This window comes from Carcharhinus amblyrhynchos, chromosome 21 (genome assembly GCF_965287045.1).
Source record: "Carcharhinus amblyrhynchos chromosome 21, sCarAmb.v2.hapA, whole genome shotgun sequence".
Lineage (NCBI taxonomy): Eukaryota > Metazoa > Chordata > Chondrichthyes > Carcharhiniformes > Carcharhinidae > Carcharhinus > Carcharhinus amblyrhynchos.
In genome coordinates, this window is record NC_137344.1 from 34,026,033 (window position 1) to 34,039,742 (window position 13,710).

The 13,710-nt window shown below is 39.6% G+C and overlaps 1 protein-coding gene across 3 annotated transcripts in view; it reads right to left on the reverse strand.

Moving 5' to 3' along the window:
• Positions 1 to 419: 419 nt before the first annotated feature.
• LOC145356353 (nuclear distribution protein nudE-like 1) overlaps positions 420 to 13,710 on the reverse strand; it is a 50,557-nt gene continuing 37,266 nt past the window's right edge. For 2 of the 3 annotated variants that reach the window (XM_080209006.1, XM_080209004.1), the window contains exons 7-9: positions 12,442 to 12,533; positions 7,039 to 7,190; positions 420 to 1,369 (exon numbers count right to left, since the gene is read on the reverse strand). In XM_080209006.1, the coding sequence (XP_080065132.1) occupies positions 1,282 to 1,369; positions 7,039 to 7,190; positions 12,442 to 12,533 (332 nt within the window). In that variant the 3' untranslated portion in view covers positions 420 to 1,281. Of the gene's footprint in view, positions 1,370 to 3,431; positions 3,467 to 7,038; positions 7,191 to 12,441; positions 12,534 to 13,710 lie in introns of all 3 variants that reach the window. The other variant, XM_080209007.1, reaches the window with a different exon arrangement.

The following is a 13,710-nucleotide window of genomic DNA, read 5'->3' on the forward strand; positions in this document are numbered from 1 at the left end:
AAAGTTTATATGCTGATACACTTTCAACAAAGTCTTACCCAAGACTTTGGGCAGCACGGTGGCATAGTGGTTAGCACTGCTGCCTCACAGCGCCAAGGACCCAGGTTCAATTATGGACTCAGGTCATTGTCTGTGCAGAGTTTGCACATTCTCCATGTCTGCATGGGTTTCCTCCAGATGCTCCAGTTTCCTCCCACACTCCAAAGATGTGCAGGTTAGGTAGATTCGCTGTGCTAAATTGCCCCTTAGCGTCAGGGGGATTTAGCCGGGTAAATGCTTGGGGTTACGGGCATAGGGCCTGGGTGGGATTGTCATTGGTGCAGGTTCAACGGGCCAAATGGCCTCCTTCTGTACTATAAGGATTTTAAGAGTTACTCCAGCCCACATCTGATCTTGCTACAATGGACTCTGCACACAGATTGTTTAAAGAACAATTTTATTTTTGGAAGATTAGACTGCAAGTTCTACATAATGATATCATATGATTTGTTACAACTGTGTATGGTAAACTTCCTCATTTATTAAACATGCCATATAGAATCTGAATAAATAATGCTACAAAGCCCAAGCTATGTACAAATATCTTGGGCAAAGTTATGTTTACAAACTTATATACAGTAACAAGAAACAAACAGCCAACGTAATGATCTGAATTATGCAACAAAATGTAAAAGTGATCGAATTGATGCATTGAAACAAAAATTAAAGTGTGTAAGTTTGTTGTACAACTTGTTTTTTTAAAAAAACAAACCAATTTACACTTAAACAATGTTTAAATATATCTTAATAAATCTGACATTAGAAACCAAGCAAAAATTGTACAGTACAACATAAAAATTACAGGAATTGGTGTTTTAAAATATCACCAAGTCCAGGCACATAACCGAGAAACCCAGACCAACTATCTGGAGAGTCACACATTGTACAAGTGGCTTGAACAAATACCATTTACACCATTGTTAGCTTTAAATATGTAGACTTTTCCAAGACTGCTTAGGATTTCAATTTTTAAATTCCCCATGTACAAATCTGTTGTTGCTGTAATGTATAACCAAAAAAGCATCAAATTCCTCATGAATGGTAAAGTAACGGGACATTAACTCCACTACCGTGACAGCATAGCAGAGATTAAAGGGAGACTGTTTAACAATCTGAAAATCTTATGCAGAACGAGCAAGATAAAAATTCAGAAGTTCCGACATGCCGCAGTGCAGTCAGGGTAGAATGGTTATTCTGTTGTTTGAAGTAGATGGTTTAAAATAAAAGATGCAGTATGGCTATTCAGACACTGAGCGGCAGCAAGCCTGGTGGTGAAGCAGGCGGCCCTGATCCGATTCCAGCAGGTCCTTGGTCTAGACCATTTACTACCCTAAATTCAACATAAAAACAAGGTTACATTCAAATATTGGATGCTAGGTTGCTACAGCAGCTGGCCATTCATAGATATGGCACAAGTTTGACAACATTCGTAATAGAAACAGTAATTATTAGGTTGAGAAACACTTCAAGAGAATTATCAAGTCCATTCTTAGTTCTGGGTTCAGGATAAATTTTAAGTTATACAGACTAATCAATTCACTTGCTTGGATTTCTTGCTGGATCTATTTCTGGAGAGTTAGCTTCATTCAAAACTGTTTTTACTTCCTGGCACTACCTGGCCTTGAAACTTAAGATCTGCATTAGCTATGCTACCGCAATAATAGACTATAGGTAAAAGGTAAAGACACCATAGTCCCAGATGATCAGGGACTGCTCTCCCCTTTGAAGGGGAGAGGCGACTGCTGGTGATTTAACCTGACTAGCCTATATGGCACAATTAAGAACATTGTCTTGGTTGATTTTATATAGTTATGAATTACTATCAAGGGGATTTTCACATCAACTGCATTACAGTGTGAATGTAAGCCTACTTGTGACTAATAAATAAACTTTACTTCAAATTTTACTTAATTACAAAGGAGAGCAACATTTAGTTGTATGTAATTATTATGCAAGACATATTGGATAGGTGATTTTTCAACCTTGGCAGTTTCACTACAATATTGTGATTTGTGTCAATGTCATAAAGTACAAGCTGAAAATATTTCTAAAAGGAAAATCAATCCAAGACAGCTGGAATTCCTTTAATTGCCTGCAGTTTAAGGGTTGATAGAGAGTTTGGTTTTGATGCGAAATAAATAAGTTAAACCACTGATTTTAATTTTAGCATTACAATGAATCATGAATGAAATTTTTCCAAATGCAGCTGATCCTATGTACAATTAGAAAACCTACTCTGCATTAGTTACTTCTAGGCATAATGGTATACAGTGCTTTTATTTTCAAAAAATTGAAGATGTGCAATACAGAAAACTTTAGCAAATGCATATCTTATATGCATTTTTCATGTGCAGTTGTTAGTATTGGCTTCTCATTCAGCCATGCCCCAGCTTTTAACGTACAGGAGACAAAATGCAATCTGTTAATATTTTTATGCTTAAAACATTGTGCCTTGGTAGAAACCACTCTCAAGTTTACTGTTGTATCTGATTTAAATTGCTTTTAAAAATTGTTCAGTCTTATTCAGATTTAATATAGAATTCCATTTTAGTGAAACCAGTTGTTCAACTGTTTCAGACTTGAGCCCAAAGCACAAAGTTTTGGCTGAGTATTTTCACACACATCTTCGGAATAATGCTACTTTGATTTAATTATTTGGTACAAGATTTGGCCACACAGGCTCTGTCAGAATACAGCATGCCACTGCATCGCTTATCCCCATTTCATGCAGATTTGAGAGAAAGGTTTAGGATTTGCAAAGAAAACCTACTCAATCTAAATATGTTTCAGCACATTTGTCACCGCATTCCTTGCGAAGAAACTCATTGGCAGAACACTTGGAAAATGCTGTCATCTGTCTGGGACTTATGGTTGAAACAGAATTGAATGATTATAATGGAGTCAGAATTTTGGCAATAAAGTTGGACCTCTGGCACTGAGTCCTAAAATATAACTCAGGCACAGCCATTTTTCACATTCTACGGTGCCTCATTCAGCTTCTGAAAAGGTATTATACTTAATGCAGTTTTGTACAGCACAAACTGCATTTTTAATATCTTATCTGCAATGGTAAAGATGATTCTTTGTCAACCAAAGGGGATTTTTCATCTGAGCTGAAGGTGATCTTTCCACAGGTAATGGGATACACCGATTATGAAATTGTAGGGTAACATTTTTCAAAGAGCCACCAAGAACTGTACTTTGAGCAACCATACTACACAAGATCTGGCATTTTAAATTTAGGTTCTTACAATTTGGCATAGAACACCAAAATCCCCATGCAGTTAGTAAATATTCAGCCTAAATCTAGTTGTTAATCCTGCTTTGATTTACGTCACCGCTGTGCTTGCATGCAGGTGATTACTTCAAAGTAATACAATAAAATTAATTACCCAGGATATACTCGGTGAAAAAGACTCTCTCTTTTCTGATAAAAGAAAACACATACTGAATCAAACTTAAACACTCATGTTGGCCACATGTTGAAATCTACACCAGTTTAAGATGGTTGAAATAATTAAATCACAATTTATAATGAAAATTAAATTCTTTTGGTTCAATTTACTCCACCTAACAGTTCTTATGATCAGTATTGGGACATGTTGTATTGAGGAACTCAAATCTGTGGATCAATCCAAAGTGCTGCATTATCTGTATTCCAACATTAATGGAAACAGCAGTAATATTGTGTCAGAAACTCAATACAACAAATAAACAAAGAATGCCAGATTACATCAAAATTATGGCATGATTGGATTTAATACTAGCTTACTACTTTTTCCTTCAAAACCTAAGGGTTTAATTTAATCTCTGAATTGGGCTGTTGATTTACTGTGCTGCCAGTTTTCTCCCTCTAAAAGACTTTGGTTGAAGTGAAATTTCATGCGTTAACAGTTTGCCAACACCTCTCTAAAAGATTGATTATGTCTGAGCCCAAATGCCAAGTATGGACTGGATATTTCTCATGCAGCATACATACTAAACTGAGTTGCTTCTCATCAAGTCTACACATTGAATTCAGGCATGAATCATTAGATAGGAATCAGGAGAGGAATGCTAGGAGCCTTTTCACTTCCTAACTCAGGAAAGTTACTAACAATTTTAACAGCCCCGCTCAGGTCAACTCACTTCACACAAGCCGAGAACCAAACCCCAGACTTTCCTGTCCAAATGGCAAAGGCCCACAGGAGGAGGAGGCTATTTGGTCCATCAAGCCTGGCCTACTAATTAAACAAGTCATGGTTGATAATCTACCTTTACTCCATTTTTGCCCACCAATCCCATTTCCCATCATAGCATTACAGCTGGACATACCATATTTACTGAGTCATTAATTACAGGCGGCACAGTGGTTAGCACTACTGCCTCACAGTGCCAGAGACCCAGGTTCAATTCCGGTCCTGGATCACTGTGTGGAATTTGCATGATCTCCCCATATCTGCATGGGTTTTCTCCAAGTACTCCGGTTTCCTTCCACACTCCAGATGTGTGGATTAGGTGGATTGGCCATGCTAAATTGCCCTGTGTCAGGGGGACTAGCTAGGGGAAATGCATGGGGATTATGGTCGGTGCAGATGTGCTGGGCCGAATGGCCTCCTTCTGCACTATAGGGATTCCATGATTAGGAGGGCTAAATAAACTTTAACAGAACTTAAAATATTTTGTTACGAAGTGGCTGTGCTACATGAATATGGCAACTTAGAAATTAGGATAAAATAATTTTAAACATACAATAATATACAAACCATACAATTAATATTGAAGTCAACTGGTATTGAGTTAATATACAGCTGGTTATTCAACTATACTTCCAAAATAAATTCTCAATTTGGAATAGCTTTTCATCCGATTTGTTTAATTATTAAACTTTTTGCTTAGCTGATCAAAAACCCACTGCCCACCGATTAGTTAAATTTGCTTGTGGAAATGTGCTAAAGTTAAATTGGCCACCGAAAGCAACACAAAGCAAAGTGGGTGGTCTTCATATGTCCGGACATCTTCCCAAAAGTGGGATGGCACCCAGTGCCACTGGAGACAAAGGCAACCAGAAAAAGCAGGTGGTCTGGCAGGTTGAGCAAAATAGTGGTCATTTATAACCTTAAAATAACTACAGTTTAAAATAGATTTGCTGCTAAAGAACTGATTCTGCAATATATATGGGCTGATTTTCAGCACTGGGGGTACCAGTAGATATTGGAGAACCACTTCACAAAGAAATTCTCCATTGCAAGTTATACTCAAACAAATTGGTAAAAATGTAGCATAATATTCCACCCAACAACATTTTAGCAATGTTTCATTATTTCATCTCTAGAGAAATTGTAGACCCCGTTCAATTCAACTTTGCAAACAAAATAGGACTTGGAGTTTTCCCCAAATCTTGTCACGTGGAAGTATTCTTCAAACTCTTCACAAGGTTTAAGTATTTCCTTTGATACCTATTAACATTTGGAAAGAAACTCTGCATCTTAACAACCAATCTTTATGGTTCTGTTCAGTCTTAGAAGTCAAAGGCGTTTCAGGTAGTATTAATTAACTCTGACTCTGGAAAGCCAGAAAGATTGGTATGGGAATGGGGAAGTAGCAGGGAGTTCCTGAATAACACAATGAATTAGTGGACTGTCTATCTGGGAAGGAAAAGTTCCTATTGCTAATTGGACGCAGGTGGAATGAACACTGACTGGTTTAAACAAAATAGATTGAGAGCTTTTCTCTGCTATAATTGTCCCATACAATACTTGAAAGTACCACGTTCCATTACTTGGCACTAACATTTCTCCAAACAATTCCTCAACATTTACTCAAGAAATAGAAAAGGAAAATGCATTCCAATTTAAACTTAAGCTCGTATATTTGGAGCTCAGACTTGTGTATATTATGAAGAAAGATCAAAGTTGGAACCAAAGCAAATCTTTTCTTGGAGGGAAGTGGGGTGAATAAGAAAGCAATCATGAAATGCACTTACTGGCCTAATTTGAAGTGTGTGCTATTTTAACTACAGTGTGTTTATCAACATGCTAATCAGCTGCCAGCCTGAAAGTTTGGTAGGTAGGTGGGAGAAGAGCTTTGGGTTAGCAAATACCATGGGCTGGCAGTAAAGGAAGGCTTGTTGGTGAACAGATTAAGTTCAAAGTTTATTCATTGGTGTCACAGGTAGGCTTACATTAACACTGCAATGACATTACTGTGAAAGATTAGTCACATGAAAGAAGTTTCAGGAAGGGCTCAACAAAGGGCAAGGGAGTAGCAGCTCACAACTTTAAACATTCACTCACTCCACCACGATTCGCAGTGAGCAGCAGTGTGTACCTTTAGAAGATTCACTGCAGCAACTCACCAAGGCTCTTTTAACCCACGATCTCTATCACCTAGAAGGACAAGGTCAGCAGATGCATAGTGACACCACTACCTACAGGTTCCCCTCCAAATCACACACCATCCTGACCTGGAAATATGTTTCCATTCCTTCACTGTCACTGGTCAAAATACAAAATCCTGGAACTCCATCCCTAACAGCACTGTGTCACTGTATTGCAGACCTACATGAATATATTTCAGAAAGGAGTGGGAAAGGGGTTAAAAGGACAAGGGATTGAGGAAAGATCTAAATCCAGAAGAGAGAAGTTCACTAAGGTATACAGCACTAAGAAGCTTTTCAGTCCAATGATTCTCACAGTCGGCTCTTTGAGAGAGCTATGTAACTAATTCCACTCCCTGCTCTTTCCCCACAGCCTACACAGTTTTTCCTTCGTGTACATATCGAATCTACCTTTGAAAGTTACAAGTGAATCTGTTTCCACCACCCTTTCAGGCATGCCTTCCAGATTCAAGTAACTTTCTGCAGAAGAAAATGTCTTCTCATTTTATCTCCAATTCTTTTTGACAATACTCTATAAAAGCAAATATATCTAAGAGCTTCCCAGTTCAAGAAAAGTTTAAATAACAGCTGATTTTTCCAACAAGAATGGTTAGTTTTATTTGTTAATATGTATTACTTACCCTTTGTCAAAATATGTTGCAAGACCTGAATTAGAAAACTTAGCATTGTTGACCATAGCAGAGGTGCCATTGCCATTCCCTGAACTGTAACTTTTTCGTGATGCTTGATCCTTTGCAAAATTTCTGCACGCTGCTAACTTTGATTCTAAGGCCTGAAAAGATGCAAGTGTTAGCAGGCAATAACCAATTTCTGCACAATGATTTGGAACACTGTCGAAAGGAATTCTTATTTTTCATTATACAGTTCAAACAAAGAGAACTTGTAACCTTTTCCCTCCCACCTCACCAAAAAAATAGCACCATTGATTCTTTTTGAATGAACAAATCATTTCAAACTTACAAACAAAACGGAAACTAGGAAAGGATACAATGCCTGATCTGTCAAGGTTTAGTCTTCAAACAAACGCAGATAGAAACCATAGAAACCCCACAGTGCATAAAGAGGCCATTTGGCCCATCGAATCTGCACCGACAACAATCCCAGCTAGGCCCTATCCCCGTATTTACCTGCTAATCCCTCTAACCTACGCATCCCGGGACACTAAGGGACAATTTAGTTTGGCCAATCTACCTAACCCTAACATCTTTGGACAGATGCTGCAAATCTCAACGGTAAGAGAAGAACATACGATTGTGCCACTTTGTCCTCAGATTCTGTTCTACCATTCGATGAGATTAAGGGTAATCTATGACCCACCTCCATATACCTGCCTTTACTCAGTCAAATTAACTGTTGACCGAGCCTCAATTGCCTTTTTGGAATATATATGGAATGTATAGACATATACATTTGAGGAAGAGTTTTCAAACTTTTTGCTTCAATCCTGGAAAACCTGGCTCTAAATTTCTGACTATGAGCAGGTTCTCTGGCTGTTCCCTGGTGGCAGGATTCTCTCTCCCACTGACAGCGCACCTCCACCCGCAGGTTTTCTGGTGGCTTGGGGTGGCTTCAATAGGAAATCCTACTGACAACAGTGGGACCAGAGAATCCTGCACCAGCGAACGGCATGCCACCTCCCATCACTGAGAAACATACGGCTGGGAGGCTGGACAAATCCTGTTTTATGTCCCTGAACTCCAAGTTCAGGGTGTGGTCTAATCACAACTCCTAATCTCATGTATTCTAGATTATTTCTTACATTGCAACAGTGATTACACTTCAGAACTACTTCACTGGCTGTAAAGCATTGAGATAATGGCCATGTAAAGCACTATATAAAGTTAACTGTTTCTTCCCAAATTTCTAGGTATAAATTCCATAAATTTCATTAGTTTTTGAGATTAATTGCATTTTAGTTATCCATGTACATGAGTTTGGATCCCTGCTGCTTCTAGCATTTCAATTTTAAAAAAGGCATCTGATCTAACCTTTTCCAATCCAAAGTGGATGCCCATATGCCAGTTTTGTCTACTCAATTTATCCAATTTATAATGTTATGTTTCCCTCTAAGAAGGGAAGGATCCTGGAGATCTCAAAGTTTATTTTAAGATTCTGAATGCGCACATGCTCCTTCCTTGCCTGTAAATTATAAAGTGCCTTATCCTTCCCTTACCCCCTTTTCCTAATGATGACCCGTTCTGCAGTGTGGGTTGTAACACCCCTGGACAATTTTATACAAGGCATCCTTAACCACTGAACTCTGAATGATGGCAGGCTGTTCAACTTGGAGGTCATTATATCCTTTACATCCACAGGTACGCAGAGGCTGATGAGCTGGAACCCTTTCGCTTTCTCCTATCCAGGTTATTGTAATGCTCTCTCCCTTATCAAAATATATACACTCCTAAATACTGAAACCATTCCATACTTTTAATGAAAAATGCATATAATCTTTCACGAAGTTGGTCAGTCCATGGTTTCAAGAAGCAAAAATACTTACATTTATACAACACTTCAAGTAGCTGAAAATCTTAAAATTAACTATCTAGAGCTCCTTGCAAGCAAACTCATATACAACATACATATTAATCAGAGAACAGCTTGTTTTACAGGCAATGGATTTTAAGTTTAATCACTGCTGCAATTCAGACAAACATTTTAGCCAATTTGGGAACAATAATATAATGAAAGCAGCAATAGAATGAATGACCAATCAATCTGCTTTTAATGATGCTGAATGAGGGATAAATATTGGTCATGTGATAGAGTAGTCTCTGGAATAAGCACTCAAGTCCAAGGCAAGAGGCTATGAACAAGGCATGATCAACACTTCGTAGCATAGGGAATGTTGTATAAGTAAATGTAACAGTGATGTTTTTAAAATTCATTAATAAGATGTGAGCATCACTGGCTGGCCAGCATTTATTGCCCATCCCTAGTTGCCCTTGAGAGGTGGTGAGCTGCCTCTTGAACTATTGCATCAGAAATGTAGGTACAGCCTCAGTGGTGTTGGGGGAGCTCCAGGATTTTGACCCAGTGATCAGTGAAGGAACAGTAATATAACAGTAACAAGTCACGATGGAGAGTAACTCCCAGGTGGTGGTGGTCCAGGTATCCACTGTTCTTGTCCTTCTAGATGGGAGTGTTTGTGGGTTTCGAAAGTGATGTCTAAGGAACCTTCATGAGTTCCTGCAGTTTATCTTATAGATAGTACACACAGCTATCATTACTCGTTGGTGGTGGAGGGATTGAATGTTTGTGGAAGGGGTAGCAGTGAAATTGGCTGCATTGTCCTGGATGGTGTTGAGTTTCTTGAGAGTTGATGGAACTGTACTCAGCCAAGCAAGTGCAGAATATCCCATTAGACTCCTGACTAGCGACTGATAAATGGTGGACAGATTTTGAAGAGTTTGGTGGCTAGTTACTCGCTGCAGGGTTCCTAGCCTTTGGTCTGCTCTGGTAGTCACAGTATTTATATGTCTACTCCAGTTCAGTTTCTGGTCAATGGTAACCTCCAGGATGTTGATAGTGGGGCATTCAGCCATGATAATGCCATTGAATGTCAAGGGGCGAATGTTAGATCCTCTCTTGTTGGAGATGGTCGCTGCCTGGCACTTGTGTGACATGAATTTTACTTGCTATTTGTCAGCTCAAACCTAAACATTTTTCAGATCTTCCTGCATTTGGACATGAACTGCTTCAGTATCTGAATCACCATGAATGGTGCTGAACATTATGCAGTCATCAGCAAACATCCCCATTTCTGATCTTATGATGGAAGAAAGGTTATTCATGAAGCAGCTGAAAATGGTTGGGTCACCACCCTGAGGAACACCTGCAGTGATTATAAAACCATAAGATCTCAGAGCAGCATCAGGCCGTTTGGCCTATCAAATTTGCCCCAATCCTGTGAGGTCCTTCCTGTCACTTTATTGATCACTGAGGTGGGATGGTAATTGGCCGGTTTGGATTTGTCTAGCTGCTTGTGTACAGGACATTCCTGGGCAGTTTTCCACTTTTGTCCAGTAGGTGCCAGTGTTGTAGCTGTACACAAACAGCTTGGCTAGAGGCACAGCAAGTTCTGGAGCACAGGTCTTCATACTATTGCCAGAATATTGTCAGGTCCCATAGTCTTTGCAGTATCCAGTGCCTTCAGCCATTTCTTGATGTCACGTGGGGCGAATCAAATTGGTTGAACACTGGCATCTGTGATGCTGAGGACCTCAGGAGAAAGTCAAGAAGAATCATCCACTCAGCACTTTTGGCTGTAGGCTGTTGTGAATGCCTTCAGCCTTATTTTTTTGTACTGATGTGCCGGGTTCCTCCATCACTGAGGATGGGATATTTGTGGAGCCTCCTCTTCCACTGAGTTGTTTAATTATCACCACCATTCATGACTGAATGTGGCAGGACTGCAGAACTTAGATCTGAACCATAGGTTATGGGACTGCTTAGCTCTATTATTTGCTGCTTATGCTGTTTGGCACACAAGTAGTCCCAATGTTTAACTTCACCAGACTGACATCTCATTTTTACGAATGCCTGGTGTTGTCCCTGGCATGCCCTCCTACACTCTTCATTGAATCAGTATTGATGGTAATGGTAGAGTGGGGGATACCCGGGCCCTGAAATTACATTGTGAATCAATACAATTCTGCCTCATGGACGCCCAGTTTTAAGTTGCTAGATCTGTTCCAAATCTATCCCATTTAATGCAGTGGTAGCACCACAAAACATGAAAGAGCGCATCTTCAATATGAAGATGGGACTTTGCCTCACAAGGATTGTGTGGTAGTCACTTCTACTGACACTGTCATAGATAGATGCATCTGTGGCAGGCAGCTTGGTGATGATGAGGTCAAATATGTTTGCCCCTTTTGTTGGTTCACTCATAACTTGTCACAGTCCCAGGCTAGCAGCTCGGGACCTTTAGGGCCCGGCCAGCTTGGTTTGTGATGGAACTACTGAGCCACATTTGGTGATTGAAGTCCCCCACCCAGAGTACATTTTGTGGAATTCAACATGGAGGCATACTGATTCATTTACTGAGGATGTAATCAACAGGAGATCTTCTTGTCCATGTTTGAGCATGAGGCTTCATGGGGTCCAGAGTCAACGTTCAAGACTTCCAGGGCAACTCCCTCCCAAATGTGCTGCCACCTCTGTTGGGTCTGTTATGCCAGAGGCAGAACATATCCAGGAATGCTGGAGGTGGAATCTGGCATGTCATCTGTAAGGTGTGACTTTGAGAGCATGATTACGTGAGGATGTGAGACAGCTCTTCCAATTTAGGCACAATCCCCAAATGTGAGGACGACTTTGCAGTGTTGACAGGGCTGGATATGCCATTGTCATTTCCGGTGCCTAGGTCAATGCTAGATAGTCCGTCTGGTTTCATTCCTTTAGTTCCATTTGTAGCGGCTGAATACAACTGAGTGATTTGCTAGGCTATTTCAGAATGCATTTAAGAGTCAAATTGCTGTGGGTCTGGAGTCACAGATTTCCGTTCCTAAAGGAAATTAGTGGACCAGATGGGTTTTTATGAAAAACAACAATTGTTTCATGGTCACCTTTAGATTTTTAATTCCAGATATTTTGAGTTTTTAAAAATTCCACCATCCGCTGTGCTGGGATTTGAACCTGGATCCCCAGAGCATTATCTGGGTCTCTGGATTACTAGTCAAGAGACAGTTCCATTGTGCTGCTGGCTCCCCCTGGACGATACACCAATATCATCCCATAACAAATAATGAACTACCCAATTTGGGGATTGGTCAAGAAAGGGAGGCTTTCTGGGACATCTTCTTTAAATACTGGTATGGAATTAAATGTTTCTTGAACAGGCAGTTTATCCAAATAATAACTTATCAAAAGGATGACATTTAATAAAAATATACTACCCAAGAAAGGTTAAATGAAATTTACAGAAATAAAGGTTGTACATAACATTGCAAGCATTGTGTCCTCTGGCCAATAGATAAGTTACCAATATTAAAAGAATGTTAATTAAAGCTGGTACTTACCCCTACTTTTCGTAAAAGATCACCAACAATATTTAGTGCAGATATTCTTGCTGATGGAGTTAATGGAGTAGTGCCATAGCCATTTGGTATAGCTGAAAAACAGTAAACATTACAGTTTTCACACACTTATACATAATAGATATATAATATAATCACATACAAATACACAAACTGCACAAATGGCTAAATTTGATAGCTCACAAACTGTACATGTGATTAGCCTGCATTAGTTGACTACAATGCAGAAGCTGTGTGAACTTTTGAGTTGCCTGCTTTTTCAAACATTTTCATTTACCAGTTAGCGCCAACCATGCTGTTGAGCATGGAGCAAATATCATGAGTGGCTGGCATTATTTAAAGGCAGCATGAACCTCTTACAGGGCATTGACGCTGGAGCTGGCATTGGCAGGCACATGAGTGCTAAATCTGACCGAGGAAACACAAATGCAAGACAGAGGTCTCCAAGTTTTTTAGACCTCACGTTCCTTGATGGAGCAGACACAAAGGAGGACAGATGTTCTCTGTCCGCAGTGAATTAAATCAAAGGGTTTTCCCCTGGTCTTGGGTCTCTTATCACCTGCTGAAAGAGGGTATTAATCTTCTGCTGAGCTTCAAAAAAGCACCACTGCCATCAAATCAGCTTTGCCCTCACCAACATGACACCCAAAAGCTACGTGTGTGTACCACAGACATCATCTTGGACACACTTTAATGTTCAAATCAATATTCCATTAACACACTCCAATACAAGCTGTACTCCCAAGTCAATTTTCAAAAGCAAAATAATGAAGAAATAAAGCTGACATGAAAATACTGCATACTTTATAGGACTACGTATCTGCTCTTGTGGGGGACGGTTCTGAACCTAATTCTGAACTTAATTCTGAACTTAGGTTATGACTCAAACCCAAGTTCAATCAGGCTGTAATGAAATGTCCATACCATTGCTTCTCAGTGATCTCATAGAATACTAAAAAGTGTGTCAGTACAAAATCTTTGTATGTTGATATGAATATATGCACCATACAATCTATTTGGGTACAAGGTTTGAATCCTGGTTGCCAAAGTTATTTGAGCTATGGATTGCTAGAACGGTCAGTGCTGGCAGGGACTTTGAACAGCTGAACAAATGCTTTCCTCTTATTACTCAAGTGCCAGAATAAAACAGAGTAAAAGGCTACTCAGCACCAATAGAAAATGTCATCACCTGAGCAGTATTTTTACACAATAACTAACATTTGAGATGCACTTTTATCGGAACTTTTCCGC